The 25480-nt window shown below is 42.3% G+C and overlaps 1 protein-coding gene across 5 annotated transcripts in view; it reads right to left on the reverse strand.

Moving 5' to 3' along the window:
• LOC137377085 (DENN domain-containing protein 5A) overlaps positions 1-25480 on the reverse strand; it is a 384360-nt gene that overhangs the window by 250877 nt on the left and 108003 nt on the right. For all 5 annotated transcript variants that reach the window (XM_068046370.1, XM_068046368.1, XM_068046369.1 and 2 more), the window contains exons 2-4: positions 23038-23109; positions 21970-22079; positions 2525-3197 (exon numbers count right to left, since the gene is read on the reverse strand). In XM_068046370.1, the coding sequence (XP_067902471.1) occupies positions 2525-3197; positions 21970-22079; positions 23038-23109 (855 nt within the window). The remainder of the gene's footprint in view (positions 1-2524; positions 3198-21969; positions 22080-23037; positions 23110-25480) is intronic.

Genomic DNA, 25480 nt, shown 5'->3' on the forward strand with positions numbered 1-25480 from the left:
GATATGAAACTTGGAAGCATTGTAAACTGTGAGGAGGATAGTGCAGCACAACAGGAGGACATAGACAAGCTGGTGGAATGGGCAGACAGGTGGCAGATGAAGTTCAATGCAGAGAAATGTGAAGTGATTCATTTTGGTAGGAAGAAGATGGAGAGACAACATAAAATAAAGGGTACAATTCTAAAGGGGGTGCAGGAGCAGAGGGACCTAGGTGCATATGTGCATTAGTCATTGAAGGTGGCAGGACAGGTTGAGAGAGTGGTTAATATAGCATACAGTATCCTGGGCTTCATTAATAGGAGCATAGAGTACAAGAGCAAGGAAGTTATGTTGAACTTGTATAAGACACGAGATCGGCCTCTGTTGGAATATTGTGTCCAGTTCTGGGCGCTGAACATTAGGAAAGACGTGAGGGCATTGGAGAGAGTACAGAAAAGATTCGCGAGAATGGTTCTGGGGATGAGGGATTTCAGTTATAAAGATAGATTGGAGAAGTTAGGATTGTTTTCCTTGGATAAGAGAAGGCTGAGAGGTGATTTGATAGAGGTATTCAAAATCATGAGGGGTCTGGACAGAGTAGATGGAGAGAAACGGTTCCCACTCGTAAAAGGATCGAGAACGCGAGGCTACAGATTTAAAGTATTTGGTAAGAGAAGTAAAAGTGATATGAGGAAAAACTTTTTCACACAGCGACTGATTAAGGTCTGGAATGCGCCGCCTGAGAACGTGGTGGAGGCAGGCTCAATTGAAGCATTCAAAAGTGAATTGGACAATTATATGAAAAGGAAGAATGTGCAGGGTTACGAGGAGAAAGCAGGGGAATGGAACTGAGGGAGTTCCTTTTTCAGACAGCCAGTGCAGACATGATGGGTCCAATGGCCTCCTTCTGCGCTGTAACAGTTCTGTGATTCTGTGAATGAACATGTTCAAAAGGTTGACATTACTATGTATAAAAGATAGCTAGCATATTAGGGATGTGTCTCACAGTTGCAAAGGTTTCCCGAAACTGTTTTGATCACCTTTTGGGGGTCAGAGAGGAAATTCCCACAGTTTCCTCCCCCTACCCCCACTCATAGTGAGATATTTTCTCTTTAATTTTTGCCTCCCACATGAGACTGAGTGGCTGGTGATTGGAGGGGGAGGAGGTGCAGTTGGGGGTCATGACAAGCTTGACCCACAAGTCTCTGTTTAAAAACATATTTTAGAATTTTCAGTTAGAAAAAAACAGCAGCCACAAGGTTTATATGCAATATAGTATAGATAGATGAAGAATAACTGATCCCTAGAGTTCCTCGAGAAACATCAATTTGCCATAACTATTTGCCTTTCAGACACTTTCCTGAGCCATGCCACCAATTTCCCATTTATATCGTGGCCCCAATCTTCTCAACCAAGTTCTTACGCAGCACTTTAAACAGCATCTACTACAGCACACCTAGATTTTCTGCTCCTCTGAAAAACATTCAGGACAGTCTTTCATGACCTACCTCTCACAAATCAATGGTGAATTTATTTAGCAATCCATGTCCTGTTAAGTATTCACTTATTTTATCTCTAATTATAGTCTTAAGTGATTTATCTATGACTGACATAACAGGTTAATTGTAGTTTTGCTTATTCTTTCCCCTTTTTGAACAAAGAAGTAAAATTTCCCATCCTCCAGACTTTTGACATAGCTTCTGTCTCTAATAAAATTTGAAAAATCAATCTAATCCCCTCCAGTACTTCCTCACAAAGCAGTTTCAGTATTTTGGGGTGAATATCACCTGGAGATGTCAATTTTAAGAAGCATTAATCTCGAGAACAATTTGCTTATTAATGCATATATCATCTACTGGTTGCGCTTCCAAGTCCTCATTCACAAGTTTCTGAAGACTTCATGGAATCTCCTCTGAGTACTAAAGCAAGTATTCATTAAGCAACTCTGCCATTTCCTTATTCTCTTCAATGATTCTCTTCCCCACCTCCATAGGTTTATAAACAACATTTTCTGTTTCCCATTATGTTGACTACAGGTTTATTTTTCGTATTCCACTTTAGCTCTCTTCTCTTTTTATTCACAGTACTTCTCCCAACCTTTTTTTGTATCACTTGCTTCTGATTTTTTATATGTTCCCGTTTTTAGCAATTTTCAGCATCAACTATTCATACACGGAACTGTAACTTAGATGCAGCTCTATGTTTTCCCATTGGAATGTTCCTAGACCGTACTGTACCATACCAATCTCACACATCCATATTTCCCACAATTCCTCCACTGTTTCACCAGTTAATTTTTCTCCAATTTATCGAGGTTAAATCCTCTTAAATCTTTCCATCATTTACTCTTGTCAATCTGTTTTTGATTCTGTATTTTCCTTCTCTATTTTAACATTGAAGATAATGTGCTACTTTCCACTCAGGACATGACATGAACCTCTTAACTAAATCATTGCCTTTGTAATCTTTTGCAGGTGTTCTACTATTTTCTGTCAAAGGCACTAGTACTTCTATAAAATGTAAAATGAATAAATGTTGGACTTACGTTGGGAGTACAGCAGGATTTGAATCTCCAGCAATGCACAGGTGAAGAGTTGAAGTACATTTTCCAGACCCAATAGCTCAAACATCTTATTAATTGGAAAGTCAAAAAGTGGTAACTCATTGGTGCTTGGTCTTTGACAAACAATTGGGCCATATACACCCAGAAATTTTAAAGACCTCCCTGCTGGTGGCAGTGGCACCTCATACAGTATATTGTAAACATAACTTTCTAGTGGTAGTGGAGGAGGTTGAAGAGAAGTCACAGCTTGATGGAGTTGCTCAAGCACCTTCTTACAGGCTTGCATGAAAGGCATGGGTGCAATCAAGCAAATGCATTTCGAGACATACAGTGTGTCCTTGCTAATATCGTATGAATTAAATCGCTGTAGTTTTGTCATGCCCATAGGTATGTCACTGCATTTATCGGAGTTACTCTCAGATGAGTCTATGCAGATCGTAGATGAGGTATGAAGGATGTCATATTGTTCTGCATTATGCATGTGATACAATGTTTGCATTGCACTGCAGATTTGTTTACTCGCCACTTCTTCATAAAATGTGAGGGCAAATCCATAGGTGCGCGAACCATCTTCACGGGTGATGATAAACGAATGGAATTGTGGATCTCGGTTGTCAGACTGTGTTTTAAAGGAAAGCCCTTTGGGCATGCAGAGCTTGAACAAAAAAAGTACAAGAGAGTTAGATTATAAACGCAACAGTGCAAAACACACAACTTCAAAAAATAGGCTTACAAACAGGGGTCTATGGGTTCTTGAGAATCGACAAAAATATCCCAAGGAATCCATTAAGTCATCAAATGAGAATTCTTTATTCCCTACATTTTACATTGAATTTACAGCACTGAAACAGGCCACTTGCCCACTAGGTCTATGTCAGTATTTTTACCACACACCTCATCCCACCTTACTTCATCTCACCCTATCATCATAGCCTTCTATTGTTTTTTCCACTGTTAGACCAGGTGAGAAAGAGGTCTAGGGTTCCCTTTCAGCCTTCACCTGGTCTTCCCACAAGAGGGTTTTATTTTAAACACAGTGTTTTTAGCTCCCCCTTGGTGAATCCTTGTTCACCGCTTTCCAATCATAAGGCAAAGAAACAAGCCCAACAGGTTTTCTTAAGTTTAAAGAAAAGTTGAAATTTATTAAACTTAAACTCTAATTCGGTTAACGCCTACAGATACACGACGTGTCCAATTTAGCATGCATATGCGATACACACATGCAAATAGAGACAGAAAAGTGCAGAAGAAAAAAAAAGTGGAAAGGTTTGAGGCAATATCTGAAGAGGTTTTGTTACGGTTCTTCCAGCTCACTGTGGAGTCCTTGATTGTAGGTAGATCTTGCTTTTCGTTGGCACCCAGTATTCTTCTTAAACCTTGTTCGCTGTAGGAGACTTTTCTCTCTTGGGGTTCATGTGTCTTCAGTGGAATCAGAGGCTTGTGAGAAAGCAATGGGAGCAGACAGGAGAGATCTCATCAATCCAGGAGTAAAAAGTCTGAGTTCAAACTGTTCATACAATACAGAAAAACCCAGGTTGCCAAGCAGGTTAGTCAGGTGTCCAACTGGTCTGACCATGTCTTGGATTGTATCACCTTAGCAGTCTCTGGAATGCTCCTCTTATACACAATACCTGGTAATCAAGGTCCATTGTGGATTGAATGTGTCAGGGAATGGTCTTTTGTCCTTCCAAGCAGCGTCTGTTAATATGCAAATGTCTTTTTCCAGCCACGCCTGATTTGTTTAAAGTCCGTTCTTCACTTCAGTAACAGTTTAAAATCAATGTTCATGACAAAATTAATATGCCTCATTCTTGGCAGGTGGGGGCCGAGCAGGACACCACCATGAACTTATCTACCTTCCCCTTAAATAAATCTATGCTATTTACTTCAACCATTCCATGTAGTAATGAGTTCCACATGCTCACCACTGGGTAAAGGGAAAGTAGGTCAGTATATTAGTTGACAGATTTGCATTTTTTATCTGTTGCTCTGCACTAAAGACATTGGGATGGATTTTAAGGAGCCCTCGAGGTTGGGATCTGTGGTGGGGAGGAGGGGGGCGGGGGGGGGGGCTGTGGGGGGAAAGGGTGGGAGCCGGAAGATGGCCCAGGATGAGGCCCACCATGGACCTCGACGCCAACATAGCCCGGCCCAATCCTCCCGGCGGCGGCAAGGCACCATGGCGGCCTCCTCGCCACTGGTCGACGGGACCACAATTTGAATATTTAAATCAATTAAAATAATTAATTTAAATAAACTTATGTCGCCTCCTGATGTTCCGCTGCAATCTTCAGCCCGGCGGCCGGCATTCCCGCGTCTTCAGATCCCCATGCGGGGAAACGAGGCACAACACTGGTGGGGAGGGGTGAGGAGGTAAGTTTATCAGTGGTGGGGGGGGGGGGGGGCGGGAGGAATGGGGTCAAATTAACATCATGGGTATAGTGGATGGTGGGAAAGGTCTTAGTTTATGCAGTTTGTGTTGGGAAGGTCAGATGGTAAAAGTAAGTGTTTTTTTGTGGGGAAAGGGCAAATAATTAATGTAATTGTTATGGGGGGTGCGAGAGGGGCAAAAGAAATGTTTTTACTTCATTTCAATCTATCTTTAAATATTTAAATTAGCTGGTAAGGCTAACAGCCCTTTAAAAATAGCATCAGCATCAGCGCACAGGCAGCTGATGCCATTGCTAGGGACGGACAGCCCGCCCACTCCATGCCGCCGTGCTTGGAAACACACAGCTCTATGGCGTGCAGCCCGCTCGGGTGGGCCATCATTTTTGAAGCTCGCCAGAGCTTATAAAATCCAGCCCAATGTCTGTAATGAAGGCACAGTTATGCTTTGGACAGATACCAAATGTCTTTGGAATTAGGGGATGGTGTTCATAACAATTTCATTGTTATGAAATAAATGTATTATTCGGTTACTAAAAAGTTACTAACCAGAATGCTAATTGTTAAAATTTAGCTATTATAAACAACTAACAACTTATCATAAACTAACATTCAGCTTTATTCAAACCCTTCTTTGTAGTATAGTAGGAAAGCTTAGGAAATAGGGCACAGTACAGACCAGATATCAAAGTAGAGGGATTCTGGGAGATTATGTCAAGTTTTAAAATGCTAACTTGCAGTAAAGAAGGTGAGACCTTGAGAGCAGATAGTGAAAACAGCTTCTGTAAGAACAAAATGTAGATTTGTCCCGTAACGAGATAACAGACCACAAAAAGTAAAAGCATTGCGATAAAGTAGTCAACACAAAGGTGTATTACCTACGTAAATCCAAAAGGTTAGCAACAGCCCAAAGAATGATCCTTAGTTGGTTAGGAAAGACATCCTTTCACACAAGGCTAAAGATGATTGGAGGAAGGGAGGGTTAATTGATAGCAGCATAGATAAAAGATGTTTGTGTCCCTGTATGGCAGAGAATTTTCAAATAACAACAAAAGAGACAGAGACCGACCAAAAAACCTGAAGACCAAAAGCTGCAAGAGAAAGATTCTTGCGCTCTGCCGCCAGTCTCGAATACGGGTAGTTTAATCTGCGTGAGACTGTTAATCACTGCCTGAGTCTGTGACGAGAGTTTATCTGAAAACCTAATAAACATGTCTTACCTTTATCTCAATAAAGTCGATTCACAATAAGCTTCGTGTTGCCAAGTCCGTTACCACATTAGAAGGGGGAGTAAACTACCCCTACCTATCTTATCAAATCTTACTTCTGGCTACCCAGATGGGACTTGGTGCATTGTGAACGCTTTTTGAGAGAAAGGAAGGATCTCGAGATCGCGAGTCCAGCCAACATGCGTCTTAGGAGGGAAAACGCTTTTGGGGAGTGTGGAGATCTTAACAGACCCACCAATGTTCAAAGGCACTTATGCAAGAATACATAAAGAGAATAAATATAGTCATGTTGTCTAAAGATGTCAAACAGGTCTTCAAGCAGAAATATTACGAAGATACAGAGTTCATTCAAGATAAGATAGACCAGAAGAAGTTAAAGATAGAGAAGGCAAAAAACCTTCTGGCTTACAGCATTCAGTGGATCCAAGAGGCCACTACTCAGAGATAAAGAGGTTGAGCAACTGAACCAACGGGTTCGAGATTTGGAGCTGTGCCACAAGCGTACGATGGCCCTGTTACAACAGCAGCATGTCTCTAACCTGAATGCCGGAGCAGCCATGATTGATGCTCAGGAAAATAAGTCAGTTAAAACAACGGAAGGAAGAGAATGAGTGTTTAAGAAAAGATTTGGAACTGCAGGGAAGATTGGGGAGACAACGGGCAATTGTGTCTGTAGTAACCATGGGAGGCACTGTCTTGGCCTCCTAGAGGATGATGGTGGAAACGTGGATTGGGGAGAACTCGAGTGGGAAAGTGAGAGGTATCAGATTGAAAAAAGAGGGACTACTTAAACAAGAAAACTTTAGTGAAATTTAAAGTGAGTAAAAGCAAGTTACTTTGTCTTTTGTTCGAGCGTGTATGAATGCTGGAAGCTTCCATGAATGAATGTCCTTATCTGTGTAGCTTGTGTTCTGTAGAGCAAGCACTCATTAACCCTATGTAGTCTGGCTTTAAATGTTGAAAACATGAGTCTGTTACTTGTACTATTATTTCTATATTTCGGAGACATGTTTTGGTTGTGAACTAGTTAAACTCATGTGTTACTTGGGCTCGGGGGGAATTTAACATAGATTTTTGGTACTTTGAATTCATAACCCATTACAGGAATCAATATTTCTAAGTTGTTCAGAATTAAGAAAGTGTGCATGTGATTGTCGAGTGTGTTCATTTCAATTTGAGATTGTGCACCCAGAAATGGGATATAAAAACTGAATTACATTTTAAATTAAAGATGCTAGTGTAATGTTTTATTTTTATTTTAAAAGTTGATCTTACAACCATAAAAAGACAATGAACAATTTTGTAAGAGATGAGCTTCAGCCTAGAAGGCTTGAAAATGCCTGGCAGAAATCCAATTTGAAGTTTTAAAACACTTTGTTTTAATTGGATCAAAGTTTAGAATCTGCTATTGCTTTTTTGCAGTTTAAATTAAAGACATGTCCTGCTGACTGTTATTAAGTAGCAAACGTCAGGAATTGGAAATTGGTTTAAGAGAGAGAAAGGATAAATAAAAGGAGATATGCGAAAGATTCTGCCTGTTTAAAGTTTGTTTAAGAGGCTGGTGTTAAGTCCTTTGTTGTAAGAATGTTAAATAACTCCTTTTTGTTTTATTACAGTCATTTGGAAAGGCGCCTGAAGAAAGAAGAAAAATGGCGTCATTTACCTTTTCTTTAAAAAAAAGACATGATATTCTATTCTCTGTGCATTTGTAAGGATTGGTCTGAATTAAGTTTAAATTATTAAGGTTAACTAACCTGTTGTTAAGTTGGGAAAACTGGAATTTCATTAGTGGCCACAATGAACTTCCAAGTAATCATGTCAAGTTTTGAGGAAGTCTTGAAATTCCAGATATAAGACTCACTCATATAACATTGTCAGTTTTGAATTTTAAATGTTTATTGCTGCGAATTGGAATTTGGAATCAACCTGGTTGTATCAAAAAAAAAATCCCTGGGTTAGAAACCTCTTACAATAGATGTTAAAAAGTCTGGAAACAACTGGAGTTCAATCTAAAATTCTGTCTTCCCTGATGGAGATGTTTTCCTTTGAAGTTGATCATGTTACTAATAATTTTTGTTGTTTTCAAACCTTAAGGATACCAAAAAGAATTAGGGAAAAACCAGATAAAATGGAGTTTAGTACTTTTTCGATCGGGATTTTTTTTTGAAAGTTATGTAAAGTGACGTAACTGAGAATGTTTTGCTCAACTCCCTTGGAGACAAGCAGAGAAATTAACCCTGCAGCAGCTGTTTTTTTTTCATTTAATACACCACACAACTTTTGTATTGCTGAATATAAAATTAAGATATTGCACATTATTAAATTTTAATTTTCTAAATTGACAGATATAATTTGACAAATTAACCCACTGGGCTTTGGGGCAAAGACACAATGGATTCTTAGCGTTTTTTTTTTTAAAACAGCTGACAATGGTTTCCAGGGCCACAGGAACTGATGCCACAGCAAGAGATCCAGCAGCTTTAAGAATTTAAGAACTTATTCACAGACATGAAATTTGGACTAAAGACTTTACTTTTTCAAAAACATTTGTTATTTGTTATTTTCCGAGACAAAGTGCTCGAGAAGGAGAGATAGAGAAGTTAGCTCGAAACTATTTCTTCCTATCTAGACTCTATCTTTTCTCCGCTGGTCCAGTCTCTTCCCACCTACATCCGTGACTCTTCTGACGCCCTACGTCATTTTGACAATTTCCAGTTTCCTGGTGCCAACCGCCTCCTCTTCACTATGGACGTCCAATCGCTCTACACCTCCATCCCCCACCAGGATGGTTTGAGGGCTCTCCGCTTCTTCCTGGAACAGAGGCCCAACCAGTCCCCATCCACCACTACCCTCCTCCGCCTGGCTGAACTTATTCTCACATTGAACAACTTCTCCTTCAACTCCATGCACTTCCTTCAAGTAAAAGGTGTCGCTATGGGTACCCGCATGGGTCCTAGTTATGCCTGTCATTTTGTGGGATATGTCGAGCATTCTTTGTTCCAGTCCTACTCAGGCCCCCTCCCCCAACTCTTTTTCCAGTACATTGATGACTGTATCGGTGCCGTTTCCTGCTCCCGCCCCGAACTAGAAAACTTTATCAACTTTGATTCCAATTTCCACCCTTCTCTCACCTTTACATGGTCCATCTCTGACACTTCCCTTCCCTTCCTCGACTTCTCTGTCTCCATCTCTGGGGATAGGTTGTCTACCAATATCCATTATAAGCCCACTGACTCCCACAGCTACCTCGACTACACTTCTTCACACCCTACCTCCTGTAAGGACTCCATTCCATTCTCCCAGTTTCTCAGTCTCCGACGCATCTGCTCTGATGATGCTACCTTCCATGACGGTGCTTCTGATATGACCTCCTTTTTCCTCAACCGAGGATTTCCCCCCACTGTGGTTGACAGGGCCCTCAACCGTGTCCGACCCATTCCCCGCACCTCTACCCTCACCCCTTCCCCTCCCTCCCAGAACCGTGACAGGGTTCCCCTTGTCCTCACTTTTCATCCCACCAGCCTCCATATCCAAAGGATCATCCCCATTTTCGCCACCTCCAGCGTGATGCCACTACCAGTCGCATCTTCCCCTCCCTTCCCCTGTCAGCATTCCGAAGGGATCGTTCCCTCCGCGACACCCGGGTCCACTCCTCCATTACCCCCACCACCTCGTCCCCGTCCCAGGGCACCTTCCCCTGCAATCGCAGGAGGTGTAATACCTGCCCATTTACCTCCTCTCTCCTCACTATCCCAGGCCCCAAACACTCCTTTCAGGTGAAGCAGCGATTTACTTGTACTTCTTTCAATGTAGTATACTGTATTCGCTGCTCACAGTGTGGTCTCCTCTACATTGGGGAGACCAAGCGCAGACTGGGTGACCGCTTTGCGGAACATCTCCGCTCAGTCCGCAAGCAGAACCCTGAGCTTCCGGTTGCTTGCCATTTCAACACTCCCCCCTGCTCTCATGCTCACATCTCTGTCCTGGGATTGCTGCAGTGTTCCAGTGAACATCAACGCAAGCTCGAGGAACAGCATCTCATCTACTGATTAGGCACACTACAGCCTGCCGGACTGAACATTGAGTTCAATAATTTCAGAGCATGACAGCCTCCCATTTTACTTTCATTTTTAGTTATTTTTTCTTCCTTTTTTTTTTTTTACATTCCTTTTTACATTTTTTACAATCTTTTTTTGCATTTATTTCATTTCATCTTAGTTTGTTCAGTTTGCTTACCCACTGTTTTTTTCAGGTTGTTTTTCTTCAGGTTTGCACTTGCTGCTGTTCAATATTCAGTGTATTCACACCCAATCTGTACTAATGCTTTGTCTTTCAACACACTATTAACATATTGTTTGCCTTTTCTCCGTGACCTTTTGGTCAGCTATGTGGCCTGGTCCAATCTGCACCTTCTCCTTTGTTATCTCTTGCCCCACCCCCACCTCACTTGTTTATAATCTGTGACTTTTCTAATATTTGTCAGTTCTGAAGGGTCACTGACCGAAACGTTAACTCTGCTTCTCTTTCCACAGATGCTGCCAGACCTGCTGAGTGATTCCAGCATTTCTTGTTTTAGCTCTAAACTAGTTGCAAGCACTTCTGTCTTTAATGTAGAACACCATGCAATACCACCAAGCCTGGGCATAGGAAATTGGAATCGATAAACAAACAGATATGTAAATAACTTGATATAAGTAGCTATTTTAAGCAATCAAAAGGGAAAATTTACCTGATATGTAAGAGGATAATCAAACTTTCTTCAATAAAAAAAACTGATGGAAAAGCAGTCTAGGTGATTTCTGAGTATAAAATAACCCAGAAAGTTTCTTTTGGAGGGAAATTAAATGGAAAATTCCCAAAACCTGTAACCCGAGCAACAACTGTTATTTGGGTTTGGAATAATTTTGAGATGCAAAAAGCCCAGTGCAATTTAGCAAGTTACTTTTAAGAAACTAAAATGTCATCTAAGATAAAGAACAAAATAACAAAATATGGTAATGCCTGGAATCAAATGGGAATGACTGATTTCTGTTTTAAAGATACAGAGTGTTTCCTGACAACGCAGAGCATTGCTGACATCATCAATGCATCCCAACATTTGCCAGCCTGCCAGTATACATCTGCGCATGCGCGCACCGACATCACAATGCAATGATATGCGAGCGTTGCCTCACCCCTCAATGGCTGCAATCATCACCTCCATTCCCCCGCAACAGTACCCCACTTTCAGCCACCCTCTCCCGGCTCGCTGCTCCCCCCTCCACCCCTCACTCCCGGCCTCACCGCCACCCCCTCGGCCTCTCCGCTCCTGCCGATAGGCCAATCACTCCCGGCCTCGCCGCTTCCCAATCCCAGCCAATAGTTCCCAGCCTTGCCGCTTACCCCCCCCCTCAGCCATTCAGTCCCAGCCTCTCCGCTTCAGCTGCGCCACCCAGAGAAGAGGTGGGAAACGAGCCGCCGAAGGGTGACAGGGTGACACGGGGAGCGAGCTTGCAACAGGGGTGCACGCGGCGAGGCCAGGAACGAGTGACTAGAGGGGGGAAGCAGGGAGCGAGCAGCCGAGGAGGGAAGCGGAGAGGCCGGGGGTGGCGAGGCGGGCAGCAAGTGGCTGAGGGGAGGCAGCGGCGAGGCGGGAAGCGAACGGTGATCAGATGGACACGGGATGGAGCAGCAAAGAGTAGTAGCGATGGCGGGTGGGAGGGGATACTGTTGGGGGTGGGATGGAGGTGGCGATCGCAGCCATTGAGGGGTTTGGGTTTAATTTGTTTTTTGTGACAAATTGAGCAGCGCCATTTTTATTACTAGCAGCTGCATGAGACATCACATACAGTGACGTTTCAGTTGATGAGGCTGCATTTGCGCATGTGCAAATACTGCGCCACCTAGTGGTCGCAGTGTCAACAAACGCAGCCTTAAAAATATTATGAGTATTAGTCGGTAAAGTTACTCCAGGGCTCAAAACTGAAACAGAATTATAATTAATGGGAATTGGCAATTAGATCTGGCTGATGGAGCTAATAAAGGAATTTTGGGGACACACAACGGTGAAATTAGAATTCAAACCGTTAAATTAATATAGTGTAGAATTTTCAAGAAGTCCAGAACTTTCCAGTGAAAGTCAGGAAAGTGTCAATAAGACTGGTAATTTGACAGCTTTCTCTTGGAGATATTTGTATCCTTGCTTATGAGGTTTTTAAAGACAGCTGCATTTGATAGTCTGGCCACTGCCTGATAAATTGGGACCATGCAGGGGGAGATAAGCAAAGATCTCAGACAGACACCACAACCCACCTCCCTTTCTTTGCTCTTTTGATAAGATCACCTGAGAGTCAAGAATGTGTGGTATGATATTGGGATACCAGTGTAGGAGTGCAGATGTAATTTGTTACATATGAAGCAACTAACATGCAAAACGCATGGTGAAATGCACTGAAGAACAGGTCCCAGACATGCTCAGCTACTTGACAACAGGACAACATGAAATGGTTAATGTGGCCAGGAGAGTGATACAACATTTTAAACATCATGGATTGACACACACTCCATGGAGAAAATTACTTCACAATAATCAGGATAAATTAAACACGCTGGTAATGATCAGAGAGTAAAATTAAAGTTCAGAGAGACAGTTGAAGGGCTAGGAAAATAATAATATTTAGTAACAGCTATCCACAAAATGGATACAGGCAAAGAAAGAGCTGGAGAATCTTTTAAGTCCATACATGATGGAAGGATTGTGACATTGTAATGAATGTAATATGACGTTTTAGCAACAAGTGGGATTGGGCATTAGATGTTGCCACCCCGATTAGGCGGGTCAGAATCAAGGAAGGGGAATGGTTGGGTATCGCTACAGCAGTTAGCACTGCAGCCTGGAATAGAAAGGACAATCACCTCACAGGAACATTCAGTAAAAATGATGCAGATCAATGTGCCTAGAATGTAGGAAATACAACGGGTTAGGCATCCAGCAATGATGAGACTGTTTCTAATGTAGGCCAACATCCATGGCTCTGGACTTTGTCCTTGTTTATGATACTAACCCAGGACATAGTATTAGTAGTAGGACTCTTAATGCTTTGCTTTTTAATACTTGTGTCAAATGTGTTGCAACACACAAAGCTTAGAGCTCAAGGCTTTTCTTGAAAATGTAAAATAATTAATGAGGGGGTCAATAGGATTATCTCCCCCAGGGGAAATGCAAATTAGGTTACTAAAAAGTTACTAACCAGAATACTAATTGTTAAAATTTAGCTACTGTAAATTAACTAACATCATAAACTAACATTTAGCTTTATTAGAACCCTTCTTTGTAGTAGAGTAGGAAAGCTTAGGAAATAGGGCACAGTATAGACAAGATGTCAAGGTAGAGGGATTCTGGGAGATTATGTCAAGTTTTAAAATGCTAACTTGCAGTAAAAGGGTGAGACCTTGAGAGCAGATAGTGAAAACAGCTTCTGTAAGAACAAAATGCAGATTTGTCCCGTAACGAGATAACGAACCACGAAATGTAAAAGCATTGAGATAAAGTAGGCAACACAAAGGGGTATTACCTACCTAAATCCAAAAGATTAGCAACAGCCAAAGAATGATCCTTGGTTGGTTAAGAAAGACATCTTTTAACACGAGGCTAAAGATGACTGGAGGAAGGGAGGGTTAATTGATAGCAGCCAGGATAAAAGATGTCTTGTCTGTGTCCCTGTATGGCAGAGAATTTTCAAACAAGAGACAAGAGAAAGACTTGTGCGCCGTGCCATCCAGTCTCTAATACTGGTAGTTAATCTGTGTTAGACTGTTAATCACTGCCTGAATTTGTGAATAAGGTTTATCTGAAAACTTAATAAACTTTGTCACGAACGTGTGCGATGCCGAATGATGATTTTTTATTCCACCAGCTGGAAACCTGAATTAGATTTTTAAAAAGGAACAGATAAATGGTGACTGCTAGCAGCCAAAATGGCCACCGCAATTTGCATCATAATACCCTACATTCCAATACATCGAGGTGGAGAGGTAGGACTGGATTTGCTGTTCCCGCTGCAGGGAGCGGTGGTGGGCGAAAAAAATGGCTGCCCTCATGCGCCACCACGTTGCTGCAATCTTAATCGCGGCGGCTCATTTAACTATACAGGGTGGCTATCTGCCCCAATCACATGATGGGGGCGACGCTGTGAACGGCGTCAGCTGTCTCTCCACAGGCGCTGGCACCTTTTTGAAAGGGCTGCCTGCCCTGCTCAGAGAATGCAGAGTTATCCCCCTCCGCCACCCCACTACACTAAAAATAAACGTTTGGCCCATCCCCCCTCCCTCCCAAATACACTAAAACTAAATGCCTGGCCCTTTCCTCCCCCACTCCCCCCAATACACTGAAATTGCAGTGTCGATCTTTTCTTCCCCCAACTGCACAAAGTGCAGAGGACACCTCTTCCCACCCCCCACACTAAAAATGCAGAATTGAACCCGTTTCCCCCACCCCTGCAGCTATACTAAAAATGCTCCAATCCTCCCTCCCCCACCTCAGTGGCGCCAGCTCTCCCTGGACGGGAAAATGAAGGCATATATGAGTACTGCCTGCCACAATGAATATTCAGATCTAATGGTAAGATTGCTGGAAATTGGATTTAAATGTATGCATAAAGTTAATTTTAATATTTAAAGTCGTTACCGTCACTGAGCAGCGGGGGGGCCAGCACGGAGCCTCGCCACCTCCAGGAAGACTGGGAGCAGCAAACCTGGCGTCAGACTCTGTGGCGGGTCGCTGCAATTGTCCGCCCCGCCCCCCCACAGCCCCCACCCCCCCACCCTGGAGCCCGACATCGGGAGCTCAACAAAATTCAGCCCGTAGTATCTGCTCAGTCCCCAGCTAGAATAATGAATTTTGAGTAAACTACCTGTCCTGTCCCCATTAACAAGACATTAAAGACAATCACTTAAGACATTTTACTGGTGGAGACGAACCACTCAAAGGCAATTACTTGAACAATGGGACCCTGGTTGAGAGATGGGATTTCCTAGATATGAACTGCTTAAGTGGTAAGAGGCAATATACACTGGGTGACGGTCAGTTGACAGACCCCATCATCTGTGTGTTTAAGCTGGTTTTCTCTCTCTGCAGACCAGATAAGCAACTTGACAGCGACCAGAGAAGACCCAAATCGGGTCTCTCTCTCCAGTTCACCTTGCAAGCTTCAAACCCGCCTGCTGGCAGTAACCACCTAGGCCTATCATTGCTGCTGACTGAGACCCCATGAAGGAAACCATCTGCATCGCTGTCTCCCAGAAAACCCCAAATCTGTTGTCCACATTTGCAAGCTGGAAGTCTCAGGACCACAGAGTTCATCTGGAAGACAACAGAGTCACCAAACTCCACAGACTGTATACCCCTTTTTATTGCTCCGGACTCTAATCTGATTAATTTATCTTTCCCCACTCTATAACCTACTTGTGTGTGTGTGTGTGTGTGTGTATGTGTGTGTGTGTGTATGTGTGTGTGTGTATGTGTGTGTGTGTGTGTGTGTGTGTGTGTGTGTGTGTGTGTGTATGTGTGTGTGTGTATGTGTGTGTGTGTATGTGTGTGTGTGTGTGTGTGTGTGTGTGTGTGTGTATGTGTATGTGTATGTGTGTGTGTGTGTGTGTGTGTGTGTGTGTATGTGTGTGTGTGTGTGTGTGTGTGAGAGAGAAAGTTGGAGCGTAGTTTATTATTTTACTTAAATCGGTTTAAGTACAATAAAGCTAAGCTCTTCCTTTGTTAAACCCAAGAAAATCTGTCCGATTGGTTCTTCTATAATCATAGCCCGCAAATAATTAAACAAACGCTGAATTGGCAAGCATATCCACTTTAAAAAATAAATCCCATTGCAGTCAAAAAGGGAGAGGGATAAGAGGGCAGCCCTTCAACCCGCACCCCACCCACCTGATCCTAACAACGTGTCCTTACCTTTATCTCAATAAAGTCGATTCACAACAAGCTTTGTGCTGCCAAGTCCATTCCTACCTTAGAAGGGGCCATAAACCATCCCTATCTAATCAAATCTCACGAAACCCAAAAAGTTTGAGGGAGTTAAATTACAAGACGACTGCGGCATCCCATGTGAAAGTTTTATGCTAAGCGTTAATTCAGTCAGTTGAAAATCAGTAACTTCTCCCAGTCAGATCTCACAAATTGGCATTAAGATTCACAGAAATTGACTGAAGAAAATAAAACTCAATTTTTGTGGCAATTTTTTTGTGCTGTACAGGAATTCCTGAATTTTATCTTCCCGAAGGGGGAACCCTGTCAACAGAGCATGCTCTTAAAATTTGACTTCAGATAATTTCTTATCCATCTATTTTACTTACCATCAATAGTATGGTAACTAAAGATCACACAGTCATTCCAGCTACTCCACAGCTTATTCTGCTGTGGAGGATTGTAGCACCATGCTGATTAAAAATGAGTTGCCAGATCCATTCATAAAGTACTCACCAGTTGTACTGTCCCCACAAGATTTTAAGAGGGTGTGGGAGGAGAACACTTATTGGACTGGATTTTGCATTAATAACAACAGTGAGGCTAACAGCAATCACTATTATTACGCAGTAAATCAAACAGCAATTTCCGTAGTTCACACACACGCAATTAAACACAGAAATCTGGAGTTGCTGTCCAAGTGGTCCTGCTACTCGACAAGCTACGCTCCACTCGGCATTGACATCAATCCAAAGGCTTGAAATTGCAGTACTTACCCACTAGTTACCCATGAACATGTCAAAAAAGGTTAGGGCTAGTGCACTCAGGTGTAACTAAATTTTTAGCGGTGTAATAAGTCTTAGTTACTGCCAAATAAAACCTCTGGCACGGAAAACTTAACTTTACAAGTGTGAAGTCGCATTCATGAGAACATAATAAATAGGAGCTGGAGTAGGCCATTTGGCCCTTCAATCCTGCTCTGTCATTCAACAGGATCATGGCTGATCTTCTACCTCACCTCCACCTTCCTGCACTATCCCCATATCATAGAATCACAGAATCATAGAAAGTTTACGACACTGAAATAGGCCACTTGGCCCATTGTGTCTGTGCCAGACGAAAAACGATCCACCCATTTTAATCCCACCTTCCAGCATTTGGGCCATAGCCTTGCAGACTATGGCACTTGAGGTACATATACAAACTTATTTTAAATGAGTTGAGGGTTTCTGCCTCAACTACCCTTGCAGGCAATGAGTTCAAGACCCCCTATCACCCTTTGGGTGAAAAAATTTTTCCTAATCTCCCCTCTAATCTCTCTACCAATCATTTTAAATCTATGCCCCCTAGTCACTGACCTCCCTACTAAAGTAAATAGGCCCTTCATCGCCACTCTATCCAGGCCCCTCAAAATTTTGTACATTTCAATCAGATCTCCCCTCAGTCTTCTCTGTTTCACGGAGAACAACCCCAGCCTATCCAATCGTTCCTCATAGCTGCATTTTTTCAGTCCCGGCAACAACCTTGTAAACCTCCTCTGTACTCTAGTGTAATTACATCCTTTCTGTAATAAGGTGACCAGAACTGCACACAGTACTCAAGTTGTGGCCTAACCAATGGTTTATACAGCTCCAGCATAACCTTCTTGTTCTTTTATTCTATACCTCGGCTAATAAAGGAAAGGATTCCATTTGCCTTCTTAACCATATTATCGACCTGTCCTGCCACCTTCAGGGATCTGTGGACATTCACTCCAAGGTCTCTCACTTCTTCTACACTTCTCAGTACTTTCCCATTCATCGTGTATTCCTTTGCCTTGTTTGACCTCCCCAAATGCATCACCTCACACTTCTCCAAGCTGAATTCCATTTGCCACTTTTCTGCCCATCTGACTAGACCATCAATATCTTCCTGCAGCCTACAGCTATCCTCCTCGCTCTCTACCACACAGCCAATCTTTGTGTCATCCGCAAACTTCTTGATCATGCCCCCTACATTTATGTCCAAATCATTAATATATACCACAAAAAGCAGGGGACCCAGCCTCTAGAAACAGCCCTCCAGGCGCAAAAACACCCATCAACAATCACCCTTTGTTTCCTGCCACTGAGCCAATTTTGTATCCACCTTGCTGCATTTTCCTGGATCCCATGGGATTTTCTTTTTTCTTAATTCCCTTAGTTACCAAAAATTTATCGACCTCTGTCTTGAATATACTCAACGACTGAGCATCCATAGCTCTCTGGAGTAGAAAATTGCAAACAAACATTCACAACCTTTTGAGTGAAGAAATTTCTCCCTCATCTCACTCGTAAATGGCTGACCCCTTATTCTGAGACTGTGACCTCGTGTTCTAGATGCCCCAACTAGGGGAAACATTTTATTAGCATCTACCCTGTCAAGCCTCTTAAGATTTTATATGTTTAAATTAGATCACATTTATTTCTTCTAAACTCCAGGGACTATAAGCCTAGTGACGGACAATCTTCTCATCCCAGGAACCAGTCTGGTTAACCTTCGTTGCACTCCCTCTAGGACAAGTATATCCTTCCTTAAGTAAAGAGACCAAAACTGCACACAGTCTCCAGGTGCAGCCTCACCAATGCCCTGTATAATTGTAATAAAACGTCTTTATACTCCAATCCCTTAGTAACAAAAGTTAACAGACCATTTGCTTTCCTAATTGTTTGCTGTACCTGCATGTTAACTTTCTATGATTCATGCCTTTTATGTACAAGAACAACCAGGTCCCTCTGAATGCAAACATTTCTCAGTCTCTCAACATTCAGAAATTACTCTGCTTTTTTTATTTTTCCTACCAATGTGCATAAATTCACACTTCACCACATCATATTTCATCTGCCATACTTTTGACCACTCACCCAACCTATTTCCCTCTGCAGCTGCTTTATGTCTCCCAATACTCAGACTAACTACTCTTTTTGGAAACCTTATAAGCCTCTTTCTCTGATCTGATACTACTTCTAATTCCATGGGCTAAATTTTAATAACTCGCTGCTTCCAGATTGGTGCGGCGAATACGTGAGACGTGCGTAGTGGCTCATTAACATAGAGGGGGCAGAATGACCACCCCCAATGATGTAGAGGGGGCGAGCGTTTCATTCCTGGCAACAGCATCCGGTGCCACTGTGCCGGTGCTGACGCCATTTTTAAAGGCTTCAAGCTTTGACAGGTCATTTTAATTTTTAAAGGGATAGGTATTGCAAAATATTAAAATAAAATATTCCGCACACTTCCAATCCCCTCTCCCACCTGCCCCCAATGAATAAACCATTTATTATTTGTACTATCACCCCCAAAAAATTAAGCTTTTACTCAGGACTTTCCCCCCTAAACTTTATTCCCTTTTACCCTTAACCCCTTCCCACCATTCCCGCAACGAATCTTGTTGTTTTCTGCATCTCCCCCCACCCCCCTACCCTGAAGATTTCACTCCTCCCCCTCCCCACCAGTGTCATGCCTTGGATCTCCGAAGGTGCGGGAGTTCCGGCCACTGGCCGGAATATCAATGTGGGACAACTGTCGGGACAAGGCAAGTGCTTTTGCGTGTATTTAAATTAATTTAAATATTTAAATGAAGGCTCCACCGCCAAGTGGCAGGGGTGCTGCCCCAAGGACTCGCCACCGACGGTAAAATGCTCGGAGCCTTCCTGGCATCAAGGCTCGTGGCGCGCCTCTCCCTGAAATATTTTCCGAGCCCCGCACCCCCCTCCCCGCCATGACCCCTGACGTTGGGGGGACTTATAAAATTCAGCCCCTCTTGCTAGCCACGGTCGAACCACTTTTTCTGTGGGGTTTTTGTGCCTTAAAGGAATATATATTTGTGGCAAACTATGTATTAATTCTTTAAATGCTAGCTGTTGCTTGTCTACCATCATATCTTTTAACGTACTTTCCCAATCTACCTTAGCCAACTTACCCCTCATAGCTATAGACTTTGCTTTGTACAGATTTAAGACTCTGGTTTCAGACTTAACTAAATAACTTTCAAACTTGATACAAAATTCTATCATATTATGATCACTCTTCCCAAGAGGCCCTTTGCTACTAGGTTATGAATTAACCCTTTCTCTTTGCACAATACTAAATCCAAAATAGCCTGTTGCCTAGTTGGTTCCTCAGCATACTGATCTAGAAAACTATCTTAACGCACATTCCTTTAGAACAAATTATTGGAGATTTTTTTTAAAATAAACATTAATTTATTTTATATTTTTCTCTGTCTTTTTATCTTTCACTTAATCTTATCTTTTCTTCCATCACTTTAATTTGCTTACTGAACATAATTTTTTACAATTAATAAATTTACATTTCCTAGTTTATACCTTATGGCCTGAATCTTGACTCCCAAAAATGGATGGGTTAGTACCAGATGAAAGATTAAAATTCAAAAAGAAATCTAGAACAAGAATCCAATCTGCCCACATACGGTTTTAATGGAGGTGGAATAAAGGACAGGCAACCAATCTGCTTATGGAAGGCCTGCCTTCATTTTACTAGTCATTCTGTTTTTAACTCATGTCTGTTGAGTTTCACAACATGAACGGCTGACTCCATGAGGTAATTGCCTTTACAGTACTACTTGTGGATCAGGAGGAGCAGGAGTATTTCCTTCCAGCCCAAGGAACTACCCAGTAGATTCACGCCCACCTTCCATCTGTTACCCACCCTCCCCCTCAAATTGATCAGAACCACCACCCAAACCCACGCAATCTGCTCCCCACCCTCCCTTTCTCCCACCCCCCCAACCACAATATGGAACACCCTGACCCACACAATTAGCTCCCCATCCTTCCCCCCCACCCCACCCCACCTGGTTCAAGAAGAATTCATTTGAGACATTAGCAATGTTGCTGGTAAGAGAGTCACTAAGAGAGCTCTACTTTTATTTATTTTTTTTAAAATACTTCACAAAGTTTTTAAAAATTTTGAACTCAAGTCTACTTTTAATTCATGTCCTTTAATTTGAATTGCCTGTTAACTCATTTTTTAAAAATATACATGCTGCCTCCCATGCTGCTTCATTTAAATTGTTTAATTCAAATTGCTGGATAATGCTTCAAGCAAAAAAGATTAAATTAACAGGAGTTGATTATATACTGAACCTGAAATGTCCACTGTGCGACTATGAGAAGGGCTAAACCGAAATGAACCTGGTACATAGTTACTGCTCAATATCTTAGCACCTGAACCTGGGAGAAGAAGTGTCTTAATTTTCTTGTCTTTTCACTTCTTTCATGAGCCACTTGCTATCATCTACCTCCTTCAGTCAGAGGACACCACAGTCAAGTCCATTGCAAATTTCACAATAAAGGTGCATTCCGACTCAGAGCTTGCTTTTTTTTTTAAGCTATATTATCCTATTCTGTTCCCTCACATTTAGTCTCCAAGGTCAGACTTTTCCAGAGGTATTTATAGAACATGTCTAAGAGAAACTTGTTTGAGCTACTGGTCCAGCACTCTATGGTGCTGTCATTCATGGTTTTTTATATGCTACACCGTCAGTGCTCCCAAGCTTAAACAAATCCTGGGAACTACAGATCAGTGAGTCTAACCTATTGCCCAATTACAAGAACAAATGACTTGGTTTTCAGGCTTCTATTAGGGAAAAAGAAGGTACTCCACTGTTGTCTTTCCACATGAGGAAGCGCCTGACTTCAGCTCAAGCTTTCACTTCAAGGTACGGCCCAGATCTGAAACTCACCATATGAACTTCTCCCACGATTGCTGCCCAGGGCTCAGGATGTAAAAACAAGTAGATCTATTCCTTTTCTAGAAAAAAGGTTCCCTTGTTTTTTTGGATTTAGACCAGTTTCTCAGAACTTATTATGCATACTAACCATCCCAACAGCATCCTGGTCAAAAGGGTTCCATTCTGCATTCTCCGGATAGTGAGCCAACACTTTAGATTTAAAAGTTCTTCGCAATGGACTCTGCTCATAGTTTTCACCTGAAACAAAGAAAACAAACAAAGGGAGTGACAGAAGTTTTGCACACTGGACAGCAGCACAGCAGTGACCATAATCCAAGAAAGAATAGACCGAATCACAATAAGTCACCCTACAAAAAGAAAGGCAGAATTCATAAAGTACTGGTCATAAAAGTGGTCAAGAGTGCACAAAGATTCTTACACACAAGCACTGTAAAGTATTATTTAAGGCCAAAATTTATAAAGCTTTAAATGTGCAAAACAAAGCTTAAAAAAATGCACAGTGCTAATCTTTCATAATTCCAAGTTAAAAATAGTGCAGTTTCAATCTTTCTTTGGGTTGTTTTAACAATGAATAAAATGGTAGACAAATATCTTTGCAGAAGTCATCATCTGCTTTAAAGAATCATCATTTTTGTGTCAATATTTATGTACTACTAGTCAGAAAATATTTATTCTTTTGCTAATCTGAAAATATTTGTTCTTTTGAACAGAATCCAGTTTTTTTTAAACACACTATTCCTCTGAAATTCCAATAGGTTAGCTAGTAAACAGTAGTGCCAAAGTTTAATGCTATTAAAATGTTTCAATTGGGGATAAATTATTACTTTTAGCCATTACTGCATTGTACAGGAGTAATAAAGAGAAAGCTTACAAGCACTACTAACTACAGTCTGTAGTAACAAAATCTGTTCTGAAGGTTTGCTGTGCTTTTTTGCATTAGATGAAGTAAAAGCGCAAAAAAGAGAGAGACTGCATCTTTTCAGGAGGAGAAAAAGGTTTGTGAAAACACCACAATTTTTTTTTTTGAAAAGGTTGTTCCAAGAGCTGTATCCAGGCGAGGAGCCTAAAATACAATCTGGAAGTCCCGTCACCTGCTAAGCAACATTGCTGTGAAAAGAAGGAACTGGAAAGTTAAAAGATCAAAAGGTCACTAGAGTCACAAGGATGACATAGGACCATCAGAAGGAATTTTTACCTTCGTCTGTACTTGAACTGACACGGCCAGCACCATCTCTGCCTTTAGAAGCCTGTAAGAACTGGCATAAAGCTATATAACAAATAAAATAACAATTAATTACAAATTGATTTGTTCCTGGTACATTTAAAAAGAGAAAAGAAATGAGTACATGAATATCAATCTGGTGGTGTAAGGTTGCTAGACCAGTACAAATATTGCATGGATGCTTTAATGAAAAATAATTAACATACTTTTCCATAACCTGTATAATATATACAATTTTGTTATCCAGTCTACTCCTAATACATAACAGCAAACTATTGGAATATATTTCATAACAAACCAATAGTTTTAAAATCATTTTTTGCAGCGATAAATGAGAAGAACCTTGAATTCGCTCACTCATACAGATGGAGTTATTTTGCTGATTTTTTAAAATGGATCAAAACCATCTATTTGGAATCTTCATAACCGATCAATTGTCTGTATCCTAAGTAGGGCGCAATTTGAACCTAACTTCCAAATGGTAAAAAAAAAAATTTAAAACAAAAAGTTCTTCTTGATTTTTAAAAGTACATTCACAGATGATAATGATTAAAACCATGAACTAAAAGATGTGCAACAATGATTTGTATTAAAAAATCAGCTACCCCACAGTTAAAGCAACATTTGCTCCAAAATTGAAAATTACATCAGATTCAAAATCTTTGAAAAAAAATTTGATTGATTAAGCAGAGTTCTCCATCTCAATCACGCCATGTGGAGAGGCAGAGAGAGGGATCAGGTACCCAACTACAGGAAAGAAGGGAGGGAAAAAGCCAAGGTACAGCCATCCATGAACAATAACAACCCAACTAACTAAAAGCATATTCAGAGCAGCACTGGCAGAGGCCTAGAACAGACCATCCCTCTATCTTCTTAGTTAGAACAAATGTATTGCCCGAGATGGCCATATGGAGGCTTCATACGCTCTTTCCCAACAACTATCACTTATACTGTGCCTTTAACGCAGAAAAACATTCCAAGGTGCTTGACAGAAGTTTAATGCAACAAAATAGATGGCGAGTCCAAAGGAGAGATATTAGTATGGATGACAAAACATTTGGTCAAAGATATGGGTTTTAATGAGGTTATTAAAAAGGAGAGAAAAGTAGAAGGGTTTAGCAAAGGAATTCCAGAGCATCGGACCTAAATGGCTGAAGGCACAGCCTCAATATTGGGTACGGCTGTGTTTGCTGACAATGCAACCACTAGATGGCGCAGTAGTGGCACATGCGCAACTGCAGCCTCTTCCATTGGAATGTCACTGTCTGCGACCTTCAGGTAGCTGCCAGGATTAAAGATGGTGCTGCTCAATTTATCACAGGAAATGCTTATGGTTAGTTAGTTCTAGCAAACTAACCTTACATTAAGTTGGATGGAAGCCCAGTAATGTACCAGTATGTAGAATAGGATACTAAATGTAATCCTCAGATCCATTTAATATTCCAGTAATCCGATTAAATACAAAAGGAATTTTATGATTGAATTTCCATGTTCTGGTACTTTTGGGAGATAGTGAATTGGCATCCCTATCGATGGAGAAGAAAATCAGGCAGAGTATAAAATGTGCTGCCAACTCAGTATCCACATTTTATATGACTAACCTGGACTGATTTCACCCCAACTCAGGCTAGTCACTCCCGTTCCACCGGCCGCTTTCCCCCCTCGGCAACTCCTCCAGGCCTTGACTCTTTCTCCCCCAACCCCCTCTTCCCCACTGGCCGCTTCCCCCCAGCCCCTCGCTCCAGGCCTTGCTGCTCCCCCCCCTCACTCCCCTGGCCAATTGTTCCCTGCTCCTCGCTTCGCGCCACCCTGCTCTCTGGCTGCTCGCTCCCCACTTCCCCCCCACCGCCCCCTCCAGCTGCTAGCTCCAGGCTGCACTGCTTTCCTCCTCTTGGCCACTCACTCCCACGTTTGATCGTTCTCCGCGTGCCGCCCGAAGAAGCAAGGCGGGCCACAAGGGGTGACGGGGCGAGGTAGGAGCGAGTGGCCGAGGAGGGAAGCAGCGTAGCCTGGAGCTAGCGGCTGGAGGGGGTGGAAGCGCGGAACGAGCAGCCGGAGAGCGGGGTGACACGAAGCGAGGAGCAGGGAACAATCAGCCAGGGGAGTGGCCAGTAGGAGGGACGGGGAGAAAGCGCGAGGCCTGTAGCGAGTTGCCAAGGGAAGACAGCAGCCAGTGGGGTGGGGACAAGTAGTTGAGTTGGGGGGAATGAGCGGTAGGGATCGAGCTCCAGCCTCAACATCTACCATTCAGCCGCTCCCGCTCCCTCCAGCCGAGTGGGATAACTGGATACCCGGATACCTGATGACCCTTTATCGTGCATGCGCTAAGTCAAGGCGCATGCCCAAAGACTGACCAGGCGTGTATATGCGATGATGCTGGCGCTAAGTGATGATGTCATCCCGCACATGCGCCACT

Source organism: Heterodontus francisci, chromosome 14 (genome assembly GCF_036365525.1).
Source record: "Heterodontus francisci isolate sHetFra1 chromosome 14, sHetFra1.hap1, whole genome shotgun sequence".
Classification (NCBI taxonomy): domain Eukaryota; kingdom Metazoa; phylum Chordata; class Chondrichthyes; order Heterodontiformes; family Heterodontidae; genus Heterodontus; species Heterodontus francisci.